Source organism: Anopheles coluzzii, chromosome 2, assembly GCF_943734685.1.
Source record: "Anopheles coluzzii chromosome 2, AcolN3, whole genome shotgun sequence".
Lineage (NCBI taxonomy): Eukaryota > Metazoa > Arthropoda > Insecta > Diptera > Culicidae > Anopheles > Anopheles coluzzii.
The window spans coordinates 120082201-120106122 of record NC_064670.1 but is presented as its reverse complement, the minus strand read 5'-3'; the positions used below and the strand labels follow the sequence as shown (position 1 = coordinate 120106122).

Here is a 23922-nt window from a genome sequence, read left to right as displayed (position 1 = left end):
TGTTGAATGCCGAAAAATTCTCGGAATTAGTTGGAAATCGTACAGCGCGTAAAGGCTTTTCAAACAAAAGAGTAATAATGGAGTTTGGAGAGGTATATGCGGTGTCTGAATCGAAAGATATCTTTATTAAATTCAAACTACTCAAAGCTGACCCAAGTACATCATACATTGCCCAAAAACGTCTTAAGGATTGTTGGCGATCGTTGTCCGAATCCAATCGTGGTAATACGACACTCTTGCGTAGGCATCTGGATATCCCAGGGCGCAAGGAACGCCAAAGTTAACCACCCCAACAAGCTTACCCTCATAAACCAGTGGCCCACCAGAATCGCCCTGAAAGGATAGGCAACATTAAGAAATTGACTCAAAGGCACCACTTCCATTAAATCAACTACTTACATTGCATGCGCCTTCGCCCTTCTTCGTCAGCGTGCAGACATGTCCAATATCGACATTTTCACTATTCCCGTGCAGCCGTTTGCATTCTTCGTACGGCACGTACGTTAGATCGATAGTTTGCAGCTTGTTAGGCATCGCACCGGTACCAGATAGCCGACCCCATCCCGTCAGCGTTAGCGTTGCATTCTCGGGAATCTCCCACTCGGAGTACGCGATCGGTTGCACAAGATCATCGTACTGGATCATCGATTTCAGCTTGACCAGCGCAATGTCATTGTGAAAGACGGGATTGTTGTAGCGACTGTGGACGTAAAACTTCTCCACCGCATAGCGCTGGCCGCCGGCATTGAGCAGATTGGTGCCGACCAACACTTTCGTAAACTTAACCGACGTCTGCACGCAATGGGCCGCCGTCAGTATCCAGTCGCGATCAATGATGGCACCACCGCACGAATGGCCAAACAGTCCTTGCAGTGATACCTGGTATGGGGCTGCGCCGGGTGGAGCGTCGGTACCACCCACGACACGGTCATTTCCTTCCACGTCATCCGGTGTGGGATGGGCTGTAATGAATATTTCAATTTGTTGTAGGTATCTTCAGATAGATCTTCAGATAGAGATATCGTTGATCATCGCTCTAACCATAGACGAGACACAGCACTGAACACAGTACGAAAACACCGATGGATCTCATGATAGATTCTTACACAACACTGGTATGTAACTGATGCCATGTATGCTTTAATCGATCGCTATTTATACCGATCTGTTGTCGGAAGCACTTAAAACGCATATTAAATGCGCAAAGCATTACTCTGATTCTAAGACGTTTGATAACGAAGATAGCATAGATTAAATCAAAAGCTTTCTACGTTAGTTTGTTGTTCTGATGGGATCAAGAAACGGAAAACATTCTCACTGACGCTATCTTTGCCCCTATCATTCAAGCTATCTGTAAGAGTTTATGGATGAGGCACTCATTGACCGACATTCCTGTGGCATAATATTATGCTAGAAGTGCTATAGAGAGGTTTTAAGAGCGCTTTCCAAGGTTCTTATCTGTAAGGTTTGATCGTATGAACTGATTTAGTGGTCGCAAGCAGTTTCCGGATGAGGACCACTTAACTGTTCAGATTAGTGTTCATGAAACTTTCTTAAAGATTATGTGCTATGAATCTTTAGTGATGAGTGATTAGAATCACGAATCAAATCTCTAAAGATTTATATGAATCTTATGAGTCTCGTGAGATCCATGAATCTTTAAAGATCTCTATGTTCCAAAATTAGAGATTCAGATTCATTGAATCACTTTGAAGACTCATCCGATTTATCAAACTGAATCTAAATCATCCATCCCTATTTGAGTTTTCTCAAGCAAATACAATCGCATTGCTCAGGAACAACGATGAACTTTTTCTTAGATGACAAAGGTTTTATTAAATAAAAACATAGGAACTAACATGCTTAATCATCGGATTCTTCAAATTGGATATGTATCGGGATTTGTCTTCGTCTTTTGTTATTATCCTAGGAACGGTGACCCGATAAGGAAATGACACCGATAAGACACCGTTCTTCCTTTATCTAATGTATTCCATTTACTTTTCTTCACATTGTTACACACGATCTAATTATTTATTATTCTTCAACTATCCTGTTATCAGTCAACGCGTAATGCTACTCAATTTATACGATTATGTGTCGTGTTTTGAAGGGTTCCGCGCAGAGATTACCTGCCGCTTCAGCTACACTTACCGTACGATAAGAAGCACCCTTAACCAAACGGCCAATACGTCAATTAAAATATCGCCGATCGACACAAACACAGGAGGCAGGACAAGATTCTCATTCATTCGCGTGGCCACCACGGGGTGCATGATAAATCACCCTATCGTCCATCAATCGGATTGTCACGAGTTATTTATTATTAGTAGTACACCGATAACAGCCCTTTTTTCCTGCCAGCAAATCAGATGATTGCGCGCTTGCGGATGCTTTGAATGATTTCGATTTCGAGCTCACCCGTTTGGTGGGGTTATATGGGAGATTAAGCTGATTTATTGCGTGTTTGTATGCTGTCAAGCTCTAAACTAAGCGATGAGAATGTGTACTACACCTATAACTACACCAGTATCACTACCCCAAATATTGCTACTCTACGTTAGAACCGTTATCCTTCCATCCAATCCCTGCAGCACGGGCGATCGTTCCCGAACGTAGCTCTCGAACGCGTCGATATCTACCGGCCCGTTCACCTTTCGCTGTCCGTACCGCTCGAACATGGTAAACCCATCACCACCGCCGGCCAGGAACGAGTTCGTTATGACGCGATACTTCCGGAACGGTTCTACCGGCGCGTACTTGGGCACGTCACAATCATGACACAGCACGTCCAACGCGAGCACCCGTTCCCCGACCGGGTTGGTGACGTTGAACAGGACACGCAAACCGGACACCTGCAGCATGTTGGCACCGTTGAACCGGTCCTCGTCCCAAGACTTGGCCACACTGTACTCCATCAGCTCGATCAGATGGTCGCCGCGCATGTCGAAGCAGACGAGCGCGTTCTCGAACGGCAGCACCTCGATCAGGTTTTTGAACGCAAGATCTGTAAGAAATTCACGGTAAAGCATCGCTAATTCTTGTCTTGAAGTAACCACATAACACACACACACTTACCTCCACGGAACAGTCCTACTCGAATGCCACCGACGGCAAGGACGGCAACGGCTGCATAGGTCCATTGACCCGGTTCTGCCTTTGGCACGAAGGCGGCCACCATCGAGTCAGCTATCAGACTGCCCAGATTGCACTCCCCAAAGCCACAGGTCGCCTTCTGCAGATCGACCCCAGTCGCACCGATCTTCCTGTTGCCGATCTCATCGACCGCAACCTTCCACGGGACTAGTGCCTGGGCCACGGCCGGATCCGGCACAATGTCATTGCTCAGATAGATTGGATTACCTTCCCACCGTTGAATGACGCCCTGCTCATCAAAGTACAGCACAATGTCCCCGACCAGCTTGGTGTAGGCGGAAGCCTGCACGATCAGCACCCGATGTCCGTTCGGTTGACTGACGACCGTTGGATATTCGGACACGGGATTCATCGGAATGGTCGGATGATCGCCCGTGTACAGGAAGCTATGTGAATGGCCCCCCACAATGATGTCCACCAACGGGCCAACATTCGCCGCGATCGAACGATCCACATCGATGCCACAGTGCGACAGGACGACGATAATGTCGCACCCGAGCTCGGTAAGGTGTTCCGCTTCCGTTCGGATCGTTTCGACCTCGTCCTCAAACATCAGCTCGCCCGTGTTGGCGATCGTATCGGTCGTGCTGAGGATGACCCCAATCACCCCGATACGACGCCCGCCGCGCTCTAGCACCAGACTCTTGTTGAACCGGTTAAATTCCGGTTCCAGGCTGTTGTCCACATTTACCAGCAGCACCGGCGAAGCGATCGTCTCCAGAAACGGTACCACACCTTCCACCCCATTATCGAACTCATGGTTGCCGATCGTCTGTGTGGGTGGGGAGGCGGAGAACAAGTGTCATTAACCAGCTATCAATGGGAGCCACCGCATTAACCGCAACTTACCATCGCATCGGCCGGAAGCATGTTCAGAAACTCCGACGTTGCGTTCCATCGGTGAATGTTGTACCACAGCGTGCCCTGGAAGTTGTCGCCCGCGTTCAGGTAGATTGCGTTCGGTCGCTCGGCCAGCAGCCGCTTCACGACCGTCACCGTGCGGGCGTACCCACCGATGCATCGCTCCCCGGCCGCCCCATCACACGTGACACTCGCCTCGTTCACCTCCTCGAAGCGGGCATGAAAGTCGTTAATGTGCACGATAGACAGGGGGAAAAGCTCCTGCTGCCCAGCAGCACCGATTGCACTGAACGAGGCAAGCAAGCAGATGACCGCGAAACGTGGGAAGAAACACCAACTCCGCACCATTGTGAAGTTTGAGCACGCGCGCGCTCTCTGCGTGTGCGCACCGTGCGAAATCTTGCGTGACACTGTCGTACGGGCCCGAATGCGCGAAAGATTCGCCGCGCGGGGGCAGCAAATCAATTTCGTTCGAACGACCCCTCATTGCCACCAACACCAACAGGTGAGTGAGAGTAAGAGCGAGAGAGAGAGAGAGAGAGAGAGAGAGAGAGAGAGAGAGAGAGAGAGAGAGAGAGAGAGAAAGGTAGATTGTGAACGAACGATAGAGAGGGGGAGACCGTTTGTGGGGCTTACTGAGTGTAAGCCAACTTCTTTGGAAATCGCGATCAATAACGCAAAGCTCGCTAATGTATTGAGAAACATGGGGTAAATCCCGCAAATTAAAAGACCCCCAACGGTTTATTTTAAATTGAAATCGGTGCCTGCTGAGTAAACGTTGGTCCGGTCTTGTTGATGCTGGTGGTGGTGGTTATTGCCCCCTTCCAGTTCTAATACACTTATTGTACAGGTGGATGCGAAATTAGTCTTGAGACATTGAAAAAAGCTTTTTTATTCCAGAAGCTGCTTCTACAGGTGTCAGAGATGCCCTTCATCGATTAGGGTCTTGTCTCGAGAGAGGGAGATACAGAGAGATATTGATATGTCTCTAGCTCTAGGACGTAGGTGAAAAGATCTAAACATTCAAGTGGGTTTTGCGGAACAACATCATCATCACATTTGTTGGACACGAGATAACGTCGATTGTCTTCAATTAGTCTGCGAAGGGTGCTGAGAGATAAGATACTGTTGTCCAATGCTGAACAAATGCCAAGACATCAAGATATTCGGGGATTACAAGCTTCAATCACGAGCAGGCAGTAACCGAGGTAGTTCCTTCACAGTCATCCCGCTTTATCACTAACACTGACACACCTTGTGAGCACGTGTGCTATAGGCCAGCTGGCAATACAGGACCCATTCATCTGCTGTGTGATATTAATTTATTTACTTTTTTCCTTTTTCAGTTCAAGATTTGAATGCGTTCCTCCAGCACAGGAGCGACGGGCGAGCGTGGCTTCACGTACTCCTCAAAAGCCTGCACATCATCCATCGGTGCAACGACCCGATTTCTACCATAGCGCGGGAAGATCTCAAAACCATCACCCCCTTCGGCCAGATACGACACCGTAACGACACGATACATCTTGAACATCTCCACTGGGGCGTAGCTCGGCATGGAACAGTCCTGACACAGCGCCTCCACCGACAGTACCCGGTGTCCGATCGGATTGGTGACGTTGTACACGACGCGCAGTCCGGACACGTGCATCAAATTCTTGGCGTTAAACCGATGCTCGTCCCACGACAGCTCGGCACCGTGCTCCAGCAGTCCGACCAGCTGGAAGCCCCGAAGTTCCAGACAGACCAGCTTGTTCTCGAACGGAAGCACTTCAATCAGATGCTTGAAGGAAATGTCTGTGAGGAGAATTTGGGAAAATTCAATATCTCTTCTGGGCCTTTAGGTTGTTACCTGCTTACCTCCCGGGACAAGACTCTGCCGTATACGCCCAACAGCAATCGCTGCGATCGATGCGTACGTCCAGCTGCCCTCCTCCGCCATCGGCACGAACGCTTCCACCATCGAGTCGGCAATCAGATTCCCCAGCACACACTCGCCAAAGTTGCAGGGCGGTTTCAGCAGATCGACCGCCGTCGCACCGATCGTACGCTCGCCGACCGCATCGATCGCTACCTTCCAGGGCGCGATCGCTTCCAGCACTTCCGCATCGGGGACGATATCGTTCGACAGATAGATCGGATTACCTTCCCAGTGCTGCACAATGCCCTGGTCGTCAAAGTAGAGTACAATGTCCCCGACAAGCTTGGTGTAGGCGGAAGCCTGCACGATCAGCACCCGATGTCCGTCCGGTTGGTTGACGACCGTTGGATACTCGGAAGCGGGTGTCATTGGAATCTTGTCGTTCTGTCCGCTGTACAGGAAGCTGTGGGAATGTCCACCGACAATGATGTCCACGTTGGGGCCCGCATTTGCTGCGATAATGTGATCAACATCGAGACCACAGTGCGATAGGACGACCACAATATCCACACCTTCGGCTGTAAGCCGATCCGCCTCCAGGCGAACAGTTTCTGCCTCATCCTCGAAAACCAACGCCCCAGTGTCGGCCATGTTGTACGTGGTGCGGAGGATCACTCCAATCAGGCCGATCTTGCGCCCAGCACGCTCCAGCACCATCGACGGGCGGAACTTGCTGAACGTTGGTTCCTTCGAGTTGTCCACGTTTACCAGCAGAACGGGCGACTGTATCGCTTCCAGGAACGGAACCACACCGGCAATTCCATCGTCAAACTCATGGTTTCCCACAGTCTGCAATGTTCGGTAGAGAGTTTTATGAAGAAAATTATGAAGTAGCAGCGCAGTTTCTCTCGAGCATAAATGCAACTTACGACAGCATCCGCCGGCAGCAGGTTGAGGAAAAATGCCGTCGCATTCCATCGATGGATGTTGTACCAAAGCGTACCCTGGAAGTTGTCGCCAATGTTAAGGTACACCGGATTCGGGCGCTCCTGCAGCAGCTGTCGCACGATCGTAACTGTGCGGGCGTACCCTCCGAGACACTGCTCAGCCGCACCGTCCCGTTTCGGATCGCACGTAACGCTTGCCGTATCGATTTCCTCCCAGTGTGCGTGAATGTCGTTGATGTGGACGAGCGACAGAGGGAACAGCAGGGAGCCGTCGGTACGGTGCGATATTACCAGCGGCAGCAACGCTACGGTGCCCAGACAGGTAAGAAGCTTTAACACGGGTCTCGGAGCCATCTCTTCACGGGTCGAGTGACTGCGAAGCAATGGTTTGGAATGGTCAAAACGGCCACCTTCTCGCTACCTGGCTTAAGGACAAAGGGACGATATTCGTGCACAGGTAGGAGAAGCTATGGGATGGGTTGGTATCTCCCCCGTAGTTCGAGTGCTGTTTGTGAGAAGAGAATAATTTGCAATTTGTTTTTTTCTTTTCTCATCGAAACAACTTGCTGAGATAACATGTTTGATAATGATAAGATGTTCTCGTTGTCTGTTGCTTGCCTGATGTTCAATAGCACATGCAAATCAACCTCGGGGGTGGTATCAATCCAACAATTGCTCTTTTCTTTATGAAGCAACAAATGATACAAAATGGCTCCATAAATAAGATATTCCTTTTATTCTTCGGTTCGGACACATTCTACGTAACAGGGTGAGGTTAAAATTAATTCTACTCTACCATTCTTCTTTTACCTGCCTAAGTACATCTCTGAAACTGATCAACTTCGCTAAACCTTCTTCTCTCTCTCTCGTTCTCCTTCTTTTACAGTTCATCGGACTTTTTGTTGCGCTGGCGGCGCTTCCGGCGCGTCTTGCTGAGCGCCTCGCACGCCTGCTGTATCTCCATGAACCGTTCCTCGGCCGCCCGGAGCCGGCTCTTGTCCTTCACCTTGTCCGGGTGCGTTTCCTTCGACAGGTTGCGGCAGAGCGTTTTGATTTCCACCTGCGAAGCGGTCGCACTAATGCCCAGCACCTTGTACGCGTTCTGCTCGCCGTCCACATCCATCGAGTCGACGATTTGTTTCCAAACCTCGGCCCAGCCGTGATGCTTCGCAAACTGGTAAGTGTCGTGCAGCGTCTGCTTCAGGTCCGTCCACCACGGTGATTTGAGGAAGTTGTACAGTGCCTCGTGCACTGGGACCTCGTCACCCTCGCTGTCCGTGATCGTACCGTTGAAGTAGAGGAAGCAGCCCCACAGGGCCAGATAGATAACTGCTGCCGTACCCAGCACTGCCAGTCGTCTGTGGATGTATAGATGTGTGTGGAGTTAGAGGATGATTTTGAAATGGTCGCATCCCTTGATTGGCTTACCGTACAAGTCGTTTTTTCTTGGGCACCTCCAGGTTCCACTCCTTGGAGAGGTTGTCGAACGCGAGCGCGCTGCAGAACGACATTATCGTGAACCAGTACTCTTCCTCCATGATGAAGTAGCGCGAAAGATAGGATACGTACGACGCTACCAGACAGTGCCACAGGACACCCTTCTCACGCCCCGTATTGCCCACCGTCCAGACACCTGTTGGGGCGAACGAGTCCAGATTAGCAAACGAGTTAGAACAAAAAAACACTCACCGCTTTCGACCCCTTACCCAACGCCACACCGAACGGAATCAGCCAGTGAAGAAAGCCCCAATCGATGCCGACAAACTCGGTCTGCGGGATCGCCAGGCTGATCAGCTGGCCCCAAAAGTAGCCGATCATGATCGCCAGCAGAAACCGGCCGGTGGAAAACGGGGGCTTCCGGTTCGTGCGCAGCTTTGCATTGAACTCCTCCACAAACCGTGGATCGTTGTTGACATCGCGCACCATCGACGGGATCTGCAGCACGTCCGCCAGCCAGCCGATGCCGGCATACCCGAACGTACACCACCAGACGAAGGCACGCCGATCCTGCCGCAGATAGAAGTGATGCACCCCGAACACACCACCGACCAGCCAGAGGGCGTACGCCATGAGGATGGATTTGCGTTTTGCTAGCTGGCCGGGCTGTGCGAGGGATTGCTTCTCTTCCTTGCTGTTGCGGCGCTGTTTCGGCTTTTCTTTGGACGCTGCATCTGTTCCTTTGGCGTTGTGCTTCGGCGATGACGCATCGGTAGCCGCGACATGCTTCTCTTCCTTGCTGTTGCGGCGCTTTTTCGGCCTTTCTTTGGCCGCTGTTTCGGCGTTGTGCTTGGGTGAGGACGTATCGACGGCTGGTGCCGACGGTGAGGGGGACAGTTTTTCGCCCATTTCGGTGTGGTTCGGCTGAAATTTCAAAATGAAAAGCGCAGATTAGCAAGCAGCACAAGCAGAAGGTTGAGTTCAAATGGTTGTTGTTTAAAGTCAAGCAGGGAGCTTCTGTCTCATTACCAAACGTTTGGGTGAATGCATTACAGGATAGAAATTCAGGAACGTTTCAATAGGATTACCATGAATCCCTTAGTTCTCTTATCTTTCCCTCAAATCACTTTCCAGCGCACAATTCAGGTGTTTTGCAGTAATTTCTAAGCACGATTTAGCCTACTTTTCTCACGCCAAGCGCTACATCCGCTGTGTGTATGCAGCTTGTGCCAAACGACTCCACGTTCCAAGCCGAAGAAGATGTTAAAAAAACCCCTCAAAAGTACACGTCAGTGTCTATCCGGTCAGGGGAGAGAGTGGTGGTTTGCGCATTGTGCACGTGCGTAAACATTGCATTGCGCGGGTACGGTTGGCTGCGCGTATGCCGTTTGATAGTATAATCTTCGCTTTTAGCGTTGAGAAGACACGTTTCGCTTGGGTGTCCGGTAATCGATAAGAAGCAAGTGACTTAAATTTTAACTGATTTTTGCACTTTTTTCTTAGGGCCAAACTCCAAGACGCAGCGTGATCGTTATTTACGCACGCAAATGAACTTCACCTAGACACTGAGTGCGACTTTTTTTTTGTAAAGAAATGAGATCACAGCACTAAGCTTGATTCACAACTTTCACTGCACGGTAGACACCAGGAAAGGAGGCGCGCAGGCGGTCGCATTTACGGCGCACGAAGTATGTCACCGCGTATATGTAAGTAGCGCGCGTGCTAACCAAAGAACAACACGTTGCTTTTGCGTAGGTTTCGTTTGGAGCAGAAATTCAACTGTAAAAATCGGAGTTGTTTTGTGCTTATCTCGGAACCGTATCGCCACTAACGTCACATCTATTTTTTTTTGTTTAAAAAATACGTCTTTTCGGTAAATTTTACACACTTCAACGATTGCTACTCCCTTCCAGTTTTCACACACATCCAATCCATTCTTCTCAAGAACCAAACCGTAACCGTACAATTATTTCCACTGCTTATTCCATGTCATGAAGAATCAGCATAACATTCTGGAAGATTTCTACCCGAGCGATTCAGTTGATGATGATGATGATGACGACGGTTGCCAGATTTCCCGACTGTTTGTAAGTACCAAACTCCGAGCAGTCTTTCTTTCGCCTCTTTATGCTTTCATCCCAATTCCATTCCAGCTCAGAGCTATGTGGTGCTCTTGTGGGCAGCAGCAGCACCAGCGGAAGAAAGTCCCGTTATGTTCCACACCGCACGCTTGCGACGATGTTTTTTTTTACTTCTTTACGATTCGTTGTTTCGTGCAAAATCACCTACACAAAAAGTACATCTTTAAATTGTGTTCCATGCTCACCTTTTATATTCGTTTATTGACTGTGAATTAAGGTACGTCTTTTTATTTCAAAAAAACCCTCGGAGCCTCACACTTTCAGACGATGCACCTAACGTTTGGCTCGGACGAAAGAATGCAACACAATGATCGGCGATGATCTTCAGGTGAGCCACGCAGAAAGGAGAGAGAGAGAGAGAGCGTGCGCACGTCCGTGTGTGAGCGCCGTTGCGAGAGAAATAGTCTTGACCTATGGTACGCTGTTGGTGCGTGCATGGTTGAAAGAAAGAGAGAGAAACAATGAGAGAAAACGAGTGAGAGATATTGTTAAGGTGAGTGTACACGAGAGTCATTCGGACATTTGTGAGGGTTGGTTCAAGAATGGAAATTAAAAAAAAAAAAACATTCCAGAGGAACAGCCCAAAAGGGGCGACATTTTCTAAATGTCAAAATTACATTTGATTTTTAAAAATAATGCCATTTTAGCTTTATTGTGTAAACAACGTCATATAAAATATTCTTAAGGACTGAAGGACATAAGACACAGAATTACACGTGCTTTTCCAACTGCGTACACAACGTGAATTCCCCTTTTTATTCTCTTTTTCTGACAGCTCGGCCGGGTTGCCAAGATTTTACATTTGTACAAGGTTTGGACAATATTCGGTTGACAGTTGACCGCGCGGCTACATGAGGTGAAATATACAGCGAAATGAACTATGTGACAGGCGAAATATCTGACGGATAAAGCATCACAGCAACCAGCTGATGTGCAATGTAAACAAATAACGTGCACAAAATCGTAATTAAATCCATTAAATAACTTTAATATCGAGTATTTCGTCAATTTTTAGTCAACAGTTCATAATTTCTTCCAATTAGGGAATGTTCTGCTTAAGAAGATATTATTTTTAATAGAATTTTGAAAGCGGATGTTGTGTCTCCCCCAACCCTTTAGCTGTATCTGTCAGATATTTCACCTGTCAAATAGTTCATTTCGCTGTATATTTCACCTCATGTAGCCGCGCGGTGATGTATGAGGTTGACGTTTATGATCCACATTCGCCTACAATTAAAAGCTTTATGCAACGTCAGTCCTACGTATGGGGACATAGTCCATTGAGGGACTTGAACTCTTGATGGGCATGTTGTTAAGTTGTTTGAATGGACGACAGTACCACATAGCTGTGGAAAGGCCGGGCTACATTGATCGTACTCGCTGGTATAATTTCGATTTTCACTAGCGCATCTGGCGGCGGCTGACCGAAGCATTTTGCCAAACAATTTGGAGCCGCTCCAGAAAATACGTTAATTTTCCATGTTTTTTACTTAAATCGGAGGAGAAAAGTTTTGTAAAACGTAGATACACATGTCTTGCACGCATTGCATCCATTTTTGCAATGGAAAACGATGGAAAAACTACTTAATTTTGAGATCCGGCAGGTCCATTCCCTCGATGACCAAAAAAAGCTTCCACCAGCCGCCGCCAGATGCGCTAGTGAAAATCAAAATTACGCTTGCGAGTACGATCAATGTAGCCCGGCCTGAACACTTTCTTGACCCTTTCTTTCGGGAAAATAAACTTCATGTGATGGAAATTGGACTTTACAACATCCTGTTGGTACAGACTCATTGGAATTCTTTGAAATAGTTTTAAAAGGATGGCATAGAGTTCATATAGCCATATAGTAATTCTCATCATTTAAACTTCATTTCGCTTAAAAATAAGAGATGCTCTACATAAAAAAAACAAAACAAAAAAACGTCGCATAAAAAAAGTAAAGAAAGTGTCCCACATCTATGCTAACTCCTGAAAACCCCTGTATATTTATTAGCGTGGAAAAGGTTGCCGTGTACCTGATGCCTTAAGAGAAATTGTGGCATTCATCTTTGGTATGAAAATAAAACACGCTTTATATTTAAATTTTGTATGAAAATAATTATACATACCCTATATAATAATTAAAAACAGTCATCAAACGATAAATTCTGGTGCGGTAAGTTTACCATATTCATAACAAAAATATGACATGGATGGCATCACTGCATCACCCGCTCGCTGGACAGTTTCACTATCGGCCGCTAGATGACGCTAACAAATCAGATTCGAAGGTTGATTCAACAAATTCAAAAATATACGCTGTTCTTGCCATTTTTAGCCAAAAATGCATATCTATTTATAAGTAACCTATAAAATTTCGATTCATTTTACTATCAAACGTTATAAAATACCTACCGCGAAAAAAAAAAATATCTGGACGTACCAACACATTGAATGGTTTAATTTCAACCTGTTTTATTTGCATTTCGTCTCGTAATTCGTTTAAGGTTATGTGTGTTGTATGATGATAAGATAATTTCAATATAGAGGTTTGAAAATATAGTTCTTCAATAAATACAGCAACTTTGGTCATCGATTGTGTTACTTGCCATCCTACCGCCTCTCTCTTTCTCTCTGGTAAATTTTGAATAATTTTCTCACGCAACGGTTGCGTTTCCTAATCGCTAATCATTTCTTTCTTTTTGAGCTTTGTTTTATGCTACGCCAAACAATCTTAGAACCTAATTGTCAAACCCTTTGTTTTATCCGTTTTACTTTCGCTTACGTTTCCGGAGCATGGCAGTAGTCGAATGAATAAATAGCACTTTACACGTATCATCAAATCGCTATCAATAGTATATCTCGGGTCATAATATTGATTATCGCGCTCGCTTACTGCTGTTTCCTAAATAATATAAATAACCTAAAATATGTTAGCAAAACGGAAAAGGCCCAGAGGCTGCGGGTTATGTTTTGATTCGCAGAAAGTTTGAATTTTGCTCCTCCACTTTTACAACTTTGTCGGATCGATCCTATCCATCTTTTTACGCTCGAAAATGAATGTGTTTTAATTTGCATGTGCATGCTTTCGAAAGGCATTACACAGTAATTCGCGTTCTATTGATGATATGTTGAACGGACAAATTACGAATACGTTCGAACGAATGGAATACATTTAAACCGATTTGCTGACGCTTTACCACACTAATGATGATGACACGAGCGTCCATTAACGCGTCCCACATACGCACTATGCCAATCAAATCTAATGGGTTCCAATTAGGGGAGGCATGAATGAAAGAATGCATTGAAAATGTATAATAAGCTTAAATGTTATTCAGGGAAGAAACGGAAGAGTTGTAGCTAAATACAAGAGAACATTTTTCAGCATCCTCTGCGTTTGCTTGTTTGCACTTACACCGATTTGATTGCACATTGTGTCGGCCATGAGAAGGGGAGGGTGCAGTTGTAGTAGGAGTCGGTAGCTTAATATAAAGAGCACCAATTTAATTACAAAAAATAAACAAACAAACGTATCCTACTGGTAGGTAAAATGATGTTGCGATTGGTTTTTGGTGGAACGAAGTCAAACACATTGCTCGCTCCGATAACATCGCGTATCGTTAGTGATATCGACATATGGCAATGCACTCTCACACTCACAGACAGACAGAGGAATCAGCCTCCGGGACGAAACGCAAAACCGCAATCGATTCGAGCGCAGTAAATTCAAATTAACGCAAGCCGATCTAATTAGTGCCTGCAGTTTATTAATGACGCAACCTGCACTCTGGATGCAGCGGCCTCCGGGATATGCGAGCTCAATTTCAAATATCTTTCGGCAAGGATCCGTACCACGAATCGCTGCCAATTTGCGAATGGAATGTAGAATTATTGATGGAACGAATGTTTGGAGTGGTTACGGAAGCCAATGCAGCGTTAAGGCAATGAGTACGGTAGAGTCGAATTTCTCGATATCAATTTTGCGCGTTGAGTGCTACTTGGAGACAGGAAAGGTTAATTAAATTATTAAATAAACTAAATATTGCGAACAGTATCATAATGTGTATGATAAATCAACAAAATGAAATAAAAATTATGAACAAAGCATTGAATTTAATGTGCAAACCCATCACATCCCTTGCCAAGGGAAGGCAAAAGGACATAAAACAAACACACAAAAAATGGTGTAAATCTCAGTCGCCGATGGTGTGCCAGGGACTTGCCGTTGGGTGACGTCCGCAAAACGGTTGATGGGCAGATGCGGTTAACCACAAATGCTGCACCGGATGATGCGTTTGACCAGTAACGAAAGTCCACAAAACCACCGCGGTTCTGCCTGCACCTGCACACACTCCCTTTTTGGCGAGTTTTGTGTGGTCAGCTTTTCAATCGAATTTTCAGTACCTCTTTAGTATTACTGGCACCCTATTTCCATTTCTGGCAAGGATCGTGAGTGTGTGTGTGACTTTTCCCCTGTACTTTCATTTATTCATCATATTTAAATAGCTAATATTTATTAAATAATGCTGGAATGTTTGGTTGATTTGAGAGGAGCATAAAACAAAGATAAATATGACGCTGCTGCCCGTACTGATTCATTACTAATTCCAACGGTACACCCTATCCTATCCCACCGGTCCGACGGAAGGAATCTCAATGTCGCTTATGCTCTTGACTCGCCGATGCTGCGCATACTTTGGCAGTGTCGCATGACCGCTGTCCATCGGCGGTGCACTGACCCGATTGTTGGCGATGGTTGCTGCTGTTGCGGTGCCGCCCGGTCCAACCAGCATCGGGTCGATCGATCTTAACCCACCCGCCGGCCCGGTACCGTGCGGTATCGGCGGTGGAGCCGACGTTGGCGGTGGCAGATGGTGGAAGAATGCCGGATGGCTCTGGAGCGATCCGACGGTGGCGTAGATGCCACCCTCACTGCTGCTGAACGATGGTGTCGGCGAGGTGGAGCTGTACACGCTGTTCTTGTCCGAGCCGGCACCGCTACCACCGCCAGCACTGTTGCCGCCGCGTGGCTTGTAGTTCGAGCTCATCCGGAACGCTTTCGTTAGCGAACCCTGCGAATAGTTGAAGCGGACGTAATGCGAATGTTAGCAAAGGATAGTTTTGACAATCGGGGGATTTTGGGCTAGGGGGCTTTCTATTTAGCCAATGAAAGTAGAGGTTTAGGTACTCTAGTTGAAATCGGGTATCTTTGGATGTATCCTATCGTTTACGAGATTGAAATAGTTGATAGAGCAAAAAGTTTAAAAAGAATCATGCCTAGATTAATTAGGATAGTTTATCAAGAAAACGTCACAATATCTCGTTGTATAACTTCTACTTTTTTCTATCTAGAAATGCAAGACATTCCCATGCAAGTTTCCATAAATTGATTATTGGGTAATTAAATGAACCTAACGAATAAGACGGAACTAAATTAACCATCTGCAATGAAATGCAATCCTTCACTCAAATGCATCATCATGCCGCAAAATCAAAATTAGGACGAAAAGTTACAACTTGAGCTGCGGCAATAAGTTTGAGGCCAAACTTTTGGGGCCACAGGTTCATTACGAAAATTCAATTGAAGGTTTGAGCTCGCTCCACCAACGACGTTCAATGAGAGGGAAATCTTCGCCGGCTTGATTTCCTATTTCTGCTGTAACGAGCAAATACTTCCTGCTCTCGCAATACAATTGGGCATCTTAAAAAAACCCCCCTGGAAAAGACTTTTCCTACTGACCGACAGTGGAAGGAAAGGGGTGAGTAAATGCAAATTTAAAATCTTCTGAAAAGTTTCCTGAGCACCATTCATTCCCCGGCAGTACTGTACCTGTGATCCTTTCCAGGCGGCAAACTGTTGTGTGTGTGTTTTTGTATGGTATTTTGTTGTGACCGCCGGTGGTGTCCAAAGCGGGTCCAAAGAAAGGGGATGAAGAGTGTGAAGGCAAAAGGGTTGTCAGGGGAAGGGACATGCACAGAGACAGGCACAGGTCCGGGAGCAAGTATGCAGAGAACAAAAGATACCGAACGGGGTTTTTAGTATGGTTTGTGCGCGGTGGTGGTTGGAGAGAGAAATTCTAGGATTGTTGTGTCATTGCTGTTAAGTGTTGCATCTACGGACAAGGCTACGGACAGACACTAGTTTGCAAAAAAGTGTAGGTTTGAGCTACGGGGGAAGGAGGTTGCTTGAGGGAGGGTTTAAAAGATAAGAGAACACTTACTAAACATGCACAACCAAACATATCGAGAAGAAACTAACGAGACAGAAACAGAACGGAAAAACAACATAAATCAATCTAAAATTATATCTAAAATGTCGATAAGAGTAGCTTTTATTGACATTTTAATCGTTTCAACTCATTCAGAATCATTATCGATGTAATGTTAATGTCCTTGAAGGGGAAAGCGCTGCGTACCTCGCTGAGTACCTAGAACGTTTGTTTGGAAAAGGACATAAAGTATCTTGTTTTCTTTCTCAGATAAGAGTAGATATTACTGTTGGAAGAGTCTGAAGCGCTTGTTTGATATTACATTCTATAGTCCCTCTGTTTGGATGTCTCTCTGTTTGGACCGAAAATGCCCTCTTTTGAATACTTCTGTTAGTCGCTGTCGAGAGTTCTGAATTTGTGCTTCAATTCCACAACAAAGTTGCTTCAACATTGCTTCAAGCAGTCCTTGTACAAGCCTTACATCAAAACAAATAAAACATTTCACACCATAGACCATGCCGCCACTCTTCCCCATTTGTTGTCATCGTCCCGATGCGTCACCACGCCGCTCCGCTTATCAATTAAACCTTGGAATTGTCGTTGCCACTTTTCACCGCTAAGGCACGGCACGAGAGTAAAATCACGTTCCTTCCGATCCGAAGTGTTTACCGTTGGCATTTACAACATTTCCACAATGCTGCCCCTGCGCTGTACCTCACTATAACACAATGGCCTTGCCGTATCGTGTACAGTGCCGATAAAGCACCAGACATCGACTGGCAACAGCAAAAAAGGACATTTTAATGCCACGTGGCTTGCAGCACTCGAACCGAGAGGGGTGAAAGACACAGTTTTATGTGTTTGTGTCTTGCTTTTTAACGAGACAGTTGCACGAAACTCGGGATAGGGTTTTCGTTCCCATAATCATATGCACCCAAATAGGAGGGAGTTTGGAGCGCAGAAGGTGCGACCGGAAGCTGGGCAGAGATAAGAGGGTGTGCGATCATAAAGCACGCGACTAGCCCGTGTGGCTCGATGCTCTGGATGCATTAAATTTAATTTAATAATGTTCACGCTTCGTTTGCGTCCGGGAGGGTTGGGAGTTGGCTGGGAGGAGAAGCAACGAGCCGGATCAAGATACTGGATACATCGTTTGTATTAAACTTAACCGCAACTGTGTCCTCGACCGGTAATGCGCATACGATGAACACAGCACATAATATGCTCTTGTGCTTGCAAACCGCACAAACACAAACGCAAAGACCGTCTCATGGCCTCAACGTTCTAGTTGTATCATCCACAAACCCCGCCACTCTTACGACCAATCGCAACCACAACACGACTTATATAGAGTGGACAAGGTGGTTTTATGGTATGGAAACAAACTCAACTCTACCGTAATGGGATGCAAATTATCTCTCCTCGGTCGGGCCCTGGTGGAAAGAACAAACCCATCGCGGAAGAAGCGACAAGCACGGAGCGCGGAGAACAAAACGTCAAAAGGACATCGACACCGAACTGCCGACTTATTATGCAAAATGGATTCGATTCTAGCTGATTGATTGGTTCCGCTTTTGATCTAATGAAGCTTCATTTTGGCGTAACATCACGTTGCACACGAGGCGAATAAGAATCAGACGTGAAAAATGGTGTTCCAGCAAGGGAAGAAGGCCAATGAGAGGTATTAATGGTTGTTTTATAAGTGTTGTGGTTGACTTTAGCAGAGATCTACGCTAGAGTGGTTGTCTTAAACGGAGTATTGAACGTGAACGGTACTGAAGGTTATTTAAGACATCCACTTCCGAGCTGTTCTAAAGGGTAATAATGAACTTGCATCTCCATAACAGGTGAAGTGATTAACTGTTTGATGTTGATGTGAATGTCCTGGCTAATCTGGTCCCCGCACACAATCCCGCACAAACCAACGTGCATGGCCCGCCCGTCTTGCACGTAACCACAGATAGAAACAGACAGAAACCGGCACGTGTATAGGTTAGTAGAAGCCAATTGGGACAGACAATTCATGGCGTCCGAACCATTCCATCGTGGCCAGGATGCAGTGCCACCTACCATTCACCATAATCGACCTGCCAGACCCAGATCCAGAGTCGTTTGAACTGTGGAACCGTTGGTCTCTTTACTCGCCCCTTCCACGGCACAAAAACCATAGGAACCAATTGCATATGCATGCAGGTGCACAACCAACGTGCTTGGCTAGTGAGTTCCGACAGTGGCAAAAGGGGTCGTCGGATGGGCTAAGCACCACCAACCAGGCTCTGTGGATTGTGGTGGTCGTTTTCAATGCATTCCGGACATCTGAACGATAGGCTCGGGCAGTTATCTTTAATGACACACGGACTCACCGGTTGGGTTGGGGCTTAAGATTATGTGACTAGTGGTTAGTATTTAAAGGTTATAGCTTGCACAGTAGAGGAGAATACTCTTGGAGCTTCCTTTCAAACGATGTTAGAAGTTTTGAATAGCATATAAATAGAAAAAGGAGCTCCATTTTGCATTGGCATGAAGGAATTTGAAGGTACAACTGATTTTTACATAATAACAACAGTTGATACCAACATTTGAACCAAAAACTAATTAAAACAATTATGTTCTTATCGTCAAACAACGGACAAACAAAGGAATTTATATTCTTCTTTTCGCCTTCTTTCGTTTTATTTCGCAACAATTGTTTAAAATTTCGCAGGATACAATAACTAGTTTAGAGTAGATTCGAACACGGGTTTGTTGTGTTGAAAGCATGAAGACTTTACCATGGGACCATGCGGTCGCCTCAGTGATTTCATCACTAATTGCTAGTTTTATTCGAAACTTATCGATGGGCATCTTGTGTTGGATACTCGTTTGGTATACTCGTTTTGAAAACTCTTTAAAGCGATGTAACATTTTTATGTTACAATGCAGAAATAAGTGTATTTCATGCCGATCACTTAATCATTTCACATTTATAGCCTATTTAAGAAGGAATAAAATTTCTAACATTACTTTGCATGCTTGTCATCTTCTAGAACCAAACTGCAAATGACATTTTAACATGCACAGCTCGCCTGCAAGCGCGAGCCTTACCACGCGACCTCGTAATGCAAAAACGAGCAATAAAGCCATTTTATTAGCCAGCAACAATGATTTTGTGCAGCATTTTATGAATATGAAAAACGGCAAATCGAAAGAGCAAACAAAAAAAGCATCTAAAGCGTTTTTCTTTCGATCGTACGAGTTAGCACCTATTTTTATGCCCGTTCTAGCAACCAGTTTGCAGAAAGGGGAGAGTTCGGGGCAATCAGCTACATTGTAACTGGTTATGAGGTTGCACTTTTTTGTATATGACAAAGATTGGAACGCCAAGTGGAATAGTAAAAAATAACACTCCGTTATTCCTTTTTATTGCACCCAATTATAATGATTGCCTGGGGCCACCGGGAATATAATGCGTTGGCACGCTGTTACGCTTACAGTATGGCAATTATGGTCATAAAACGTAAAGGTAGATATGATGGTTTAGGAAAAATGAAAATTTTGAAAAGAGTTTATATAAAACAATCAGAAGAGTAGCCGAATTGCAATGTAAATTGCTTGTAAACAATGTGATTGTCATTTGAACAGCATTGTTCAACAGAAATTCATAAAACATTCAAAACATATACACAAAGAATGGAACATCTCAACCATCATCTGGACCAGAAGAGCTAGAGACGACTATTATCACTATGTTGTGCTCAACAAATGTATCATTCCCGAAATGCACTTTAATAAATGAATACTCAAAAAGGACATCCATCGAACTTTGTGTAGGTTCGTGTGTACAACATCAGCACTCAAACTCGCTGCAGGCCAATTAAATGACTGCAACGACATGCCCGGGTTTTAGAAAGCCTAGTCGCAACAACGACAACGACGGGATTAAATACATAAATCACTCGACCATAGTTGCACGCATCCTTGCAGCGCGGTGTGAAGTGTGCCGTTTGCCCTACCATCATCCAGAATTCAAGGATGGCACATGTGTGTAGGATAATTTTATTACGCTTGCATGTTTGAGCCATGTTTGAAGGGGGTTTCACTGTCGAGTCGTAGATTATGATGTTTCATGCGAAGCACCAAAGGTCGATCGATATGTGTGTGAGGGTTTGGAGTTTTGGTGCCGGCTCATGTACGATGCTGGAAAATGCATCAACGGACACGATGGCCACCGGATAGTATGTATGAGCAGTGGATGAGGATGATGAGGGTTTGATTGAAAAAGTTTCTCCATGTGCATGAGAGGGAGTAAGGGAAGTTATTGCCATCGAGTGGTTCCTTTCCTAGGAATATGAGCTTTTTTTTCCTCTTCCAAAATAGCCTTTAGGATGATGCTACGAGAATTCCTAAAAACGCCAAAATCCAACAAGAATTGTATATTTTTCGACTCGCAAAGTCTAATCATCAATGTCAAACTGCCACGATTCTTCTAGCAGCACGATGACAATACATTTCACAGATCAGCGAAACAAGTGGGACTTGTTACCAAACATCATTTCACTGCTGTCATTCCATCGGGGGAATTGTATGACAGACGAGACCATTCTCACGCCCACCAACACTTCAAGACGTTTGATTTGACACAATCCAACCTTAAAAAAGGGCCAGTGGAGGAAGAGAGCACATCCCAATTGTTTCGTTCGAGAAAAGCTTTCTGTGCTGTTTTTTGTGTGTGTCACCATGTAAAGCCGCCCATTGCTCAACCACCAAGATGGCATCCGTTTGCTGGCGGTGTATTATCTTCCCGTTCGATACGATCGATCGTTTGAATTGTGTTGAAAATGGTGGTTGCTTTTACTGAAAATTGCTTCCCTTTTCATCGCCAGAACCGCCAGTCGCCGCTCATCGGGTTGTCGGGGTGTTGTAATCGAGCAAATGGGTTTACACCTCCTTCGCTTGACGCTCTCCGTGTGCTGCCGCTCCTGTCGAGACAGGGGAGGGAGTTTGGACGCTTTTTTCCCTCTACATTTTACGGTAGCACCGGGAACAAAGCAGGCCAAGATTTACAACAACTTTCGACAGCAATGCTCACGGCTCGGCTCAGCACGTGCCACTCCTTGCTCCGGAGAACGTGAGTTTTTCGGCCTCCAGTCTTTTTTTCTTCTTCGCTAGATCACTGACACAGCTTCTGTTTGAGTTCATTGAAAGCTTTACTTTATCAACTCACGCGTCCCTGCAGCTTCCCCGGGACGCTTGCTCTTTGCTCTGTGTGCCGTGCATTTTGTATCATCATGTTCCGATTTCAGTTTCCCCCCTTTCACAGGCGCTCTGTTTGAGGAGAGTGCGCCGAAAAGATCTTTTGATGTCTGTGCTTCGTTTCATCTGCTACAAATCAATCGATGAGGGCAGGGAGTGTGTGCTTTTTGTGTGTTTGTTTTTATCTTATTTATTTAATGCTTGTTATTAAGCCTTTATTTTTTTGGGGGGCGGCGAATGTTTTATACATTTTCCAATATCTTTATGACGTCAAGCAAATAAATTTCAACGACTGTTGCCTTTCACTCATATCATGAAGCTCTGCGACGCCCATCCAGGTCGCATTAAAACCCCCACTCCTTTTCAAGCAATTCAGCTACCGCATGACAACAGCGCTGAAGGCATCTTCCTTCCATTGTGTAGCATTTATTTCCTGCATCCTTATCGTACCGGGTGCCTGCATTTGACACCGAATGCATACGCAAACGGTAGGGTTGAGTACAGTAGAACATGAACACCCATTGTGTGTGTTCCATTGCATTGGCAAACCATACACCGGTACGGATGGTGCAATCGATGATGACTGAAGGTGGGGGTTTTTACTTCGATACGGTGTCATTCCCGGCTTCTGTCCCGATGCTGCAGAGAACGCTTTTATTCGAATGGGAAAAGCTACATCACGGCCATATGTTTCGTTCGGCCAAACCCCATGCGCACCTGTACGATACAGTACACAATCACGGGCGGAAAAGTAAATGGAAAACTGTGACAGTAGAGTGGGAAAAAACTCGTCATCAACACATCGCAACGATTGTACCAGATTTTTCACCTGCGCTTTGGTATGGTTTTATTGGTGCTGATGCAGCAAATGTGTGGAACTCGGCATCAGTTTTTGTTGTGTGTAACGTTACGAGAGGAAAAATAAGGCTTCAAATGAATTTTTAAACTTTTAGTAGGGGAAAAATCAATTTAGTTTTCTATTCTTGTTTTCGTCTAACATAAAAAGGATTATCAAAAACAAACAAATGGCAACAGGGAATAGAAAATCTGTTGGAAAGGAAGGCTTTTCAATTGATGTTTCATTGACAAGCCAGTAGTTTCGAGTGTATAAAACTCATCTTAAATAACAAAAAAAAAAAGTAAACAAGCGCTCCTTTTCCACTGCATCCTACTGCAGTGCATTGCACTTTTGTATTGCCCTGTTTGCTGTGTCCCATTTTCGGGCACAAAATCTAAAACCACCGCGCAAAACAAAACCACAGCATTGTGCCGCGCGAAACTCGTGCATTTTAAGGGCTTTGCTTATTATTTTGTTTCTGTTGTTTGTTCCCGGAGATGGGGACGGGCTTTAAAATGCACGTTTTGATATGAATTTACATGCCATGCTCGTGGAAGCGCGTTCACGTCTAAAGCCTACCGACCGAGAGATGCCAAGCTGTGTGTGTGTGTGTGTGTGTGTTTTGGGGGGTGGGCCACCGGGAAAAATTACGTACAGCTGGATGGGTTTGGCTTCGACTCGAGCAGGTGCGAAGAGGCATTCAGGCCTCTCGAACCAACCCCATTGGATGGAGCGAATTCCACCTTTCCCATTGCTGAGGTGAATATTTTAAGAAAAAGGTGTAGCTCATCTAAAATTTACATAGCCATGTCAAAACAAACAGCAAGTCACATAAATACAAATGCTGCAGAAATGTTATCTCTCTCCCCGGCGGTACCCCGGCGTGTACCCGTCGGTAAACACGTCTACCGGAAGTGCTCGTGGTGTACCCGAGGCTACGGGGATGCTAGCAGGGCCAGAGTCTGCGAAGGGGCAACTGAGAGGTTTTGTGGAAGGGAAGGTGTAGTTGTTGATCCGGTTCGCGCACACGAGAACCCGTGAATGTGAGCTGGATGGATGGCTTTCTCGCCATCCGTCTCTTAGCCAGGATGTTGTGTTGGCTGTTAGGGGGGGGGGGGGGGGGGGGGGGGGGGGGGGGGGGGGGGGGGAGGAAAAAAGCGAGAAAAAGGGCAAACATACGTTTTTGCGATGGCACGTTGGGGTGCTCATACACTGCAAAGGATATGGCACAGGGCGACCCGTGTGCCTGTGACGG

At 45.9% G+C, this 23922-nt stretch overlaps 5 protein-coding genes across 18 annotated transcripts in view; all 5 read right to left on the bottom strand.

Moving 5' to 3' along the window:
- Nucleotides 1–97: 97 nt before the first annotated feature.
- On the bottom strand, nt 98–1171 carry LOC120961549 (chymotrypsin-2-like). The gene is made up of 3 exons (XM_040385331.2): nt 1042–1171; nt 400–962; nt 98–333 (listed from the first exon to the last, which is right to left on the bottom strand). The coding sequence occupies exons 1-3, from the start codon at nt 1091–1093 to the stop codon at nt 184–186; spliced, it is 765 nt and encodes a 254-aa protein (XP_040241265.2). The 5' UTR covers nt 1094–1171; the 3' UTR covers nt 98–183.
- A 1263-nt stretch (nt 1172–2434) lies between these two features.
- Nucleotides 2435–4447, bottom strand: LOC120949471 (apyrase-like). The gene is made up of 3 exons (XM_040366787.2): nt 4006–4447; nt 3079–3928; nt 2435–3007 (listed from the first exon to the last, which is right to left on the bottom strand). The coding sequence occupies exons 1-3, from the start codon at nt 4363–4365 to the stop codon at nt 2556–2558; spliced, it is 1662 nt and encodes a 553-aa protein (XP_040222721.2). The 5' UTR covers nt 4366–4447; the 3' UTR covers nt 2435–2555.
- Nucleotides 4448–5316: 869 nt separating this feature from the next.
- On the bottom strand, nt 5317–7313 carry LOC120961457 (apyrase-like). The gene is made up of 3 exons (XM_040385173.2): nt 6808–7313; nt 5878–6727; nt 5317–5814 (listed from the first exon to the last, which is right to left on the bottom strand). Exons 1-3 carry the CDS (start codon nt 7177–7179, stop codon nt 5360–5362), a joined length of 1677 nt encoding a protein of 558 aa, XP_040241107.2. The 5' UTR covers nt 7180–7313; the 3' UTR covers nt 5317–5359.
- Nucleotides 7314–7538: 225 nt separating this feature from the next.
- Nucleotides 7539–12487, bottom strand: LOC120949472 (dnaJ homolog subfamily C member 22). 2 transcript variants are annotated; one of them, XM_040366790.2, is made up of 4 exons: nt 10589–12487; nt 8532–9186; nt 8254–8458; nt 7539–8183 (listed from the first exon to the last, which is right to left on the bottom strand). In XM_040366790.2, exons 2-4 carry the CDS (start codon nt 9169–9171, stop codon nt 7706–7708), a joined length of 1323 nt encoding a protein of 440 aa, XP_040222724.2. In that variant the 5' UTR covers nt 9172–9186; nt 10589–12487; the 3' UTR covers nt 7539–7705. The 2 variants fall into 2 exon arrangements, with proteins under 2 accessions (XP_040222724.2, XP_040222723.2); XM_040366789.2 differs by lacking the exon at nt 10589–12487 and adding an exon at nt 9292–10231.
- A 348-nt stretch (nt 12488–12835) lies between these two features.
- LOC120947971 (kazrin) overlaps nt 12836–23922 on the bottom strand; it is a 63397-nt gene continuing 52310 nt past the window's right edge. For 12 of the 13 annotated variants that reach the window (XM_040363871.2, XM_040363869.2, XM_040363879.2 and 9 more), the window contains 2 exons: nt 16219–16242; nt 12836–15460 (listed from right to left, as the gene is read on the bottom strand). In XM_040363871.2, coding sequence (XP_040219805.2) covers nt 15014–15460; nt 16219–16242 — 471 coding nt within the window. In that variant the 3' untranslated portion in view covers nt 12836–15013. The remainder of the gene's footprint in view (nt 15461–16218; nt 16243–23922) is intronic. The other variant, XM_040363878.2, reaches the window with a different exon arrangement.

Bases quoted from the DNA above. Each gene is read 5' to 3' on its own strand.
- LOC120961549 (XM_040385331.2), bottom strand. From the start codon at position 1,093: ATGAGATCCATCGGTGTTTTCGTACTGTGTTCAGTGCTGTGTCTCGTC. The intron at 963-1,041 runs GTTAGAGCGATG...TATTCATTACAG, and splicing joins AGTGCTGTGTCTCGTCTATG to CCCATCCCACACCGGATGAC. The intron at 334-399 runs GTAAGTAGTTGA...CTATCCTTTCAG, and splicing joins AGGGCGAAGGCGCATGCAAT to GGCGATTCTGGTGGGCCACT.
- LOC120949471 (XM_040366787.2), bottom strand. From the start codon at position 4,365: ATGGTGCGGAGTTGGTGTTTCTTCCCACGTTTCGCGGTCATCTGCTTG. The intron at 3,929-4,005 runs GTAAGTTGCGGT...CCACCCACACAG, and splicing joins TGCTTCCGGCCGATGCGATG to ACGATCGGCAACCATGAGTT. The intron at 3,008-3,078 runs GTAAGTGTGTGT...AATTTCTTACAG, and splicing joins AGTAGGACTGTTCCGTGGAG to ATCTTGCGTTCAAAAACCTG.
- LOC120961457 (XM_040385173.2), bottom strand. From the start codon at position 7,179: ATGGCTCCGAGACCCGTGTTAAAGCTTCTTACCTGTCTGGGCACCGTA. The intron at 6,728-6,807 runs GTAAGTTGCATT...CGAACATTGCAG, and splicing joins TGCTGCCGGCGGATGCTGTC to ACTGTGGGAAACCATGAGTT. The intron at 5,815-5,877 runs GTAAGCAGGTAA...TTCTCCTCACAG, and splicing joins GCAGAGTCTTGTCCCGGGAG to ACATTTCCTTCAAGCATCTG.
- LOC120949472 (XM_040366789.2), bottom strand. From the start codon at position 9,312: ATGCATTCACCCAAACGTTTG. The intron at 9,187-9,291 runs GTAATGAGACAG...TTGAAATTTCAG, and splicing joins TGCATTCACCCAAACGTTTG to CCGAACCACACCGAAATGGG. The intron at 8,459-8,531 runs GTAAGGGGTCGA...TCGCCCCAACAG, and splicing joins TCCGTTCGGTGTGGCGTTGG to GTGTCTGGACGGTGGGCAAT.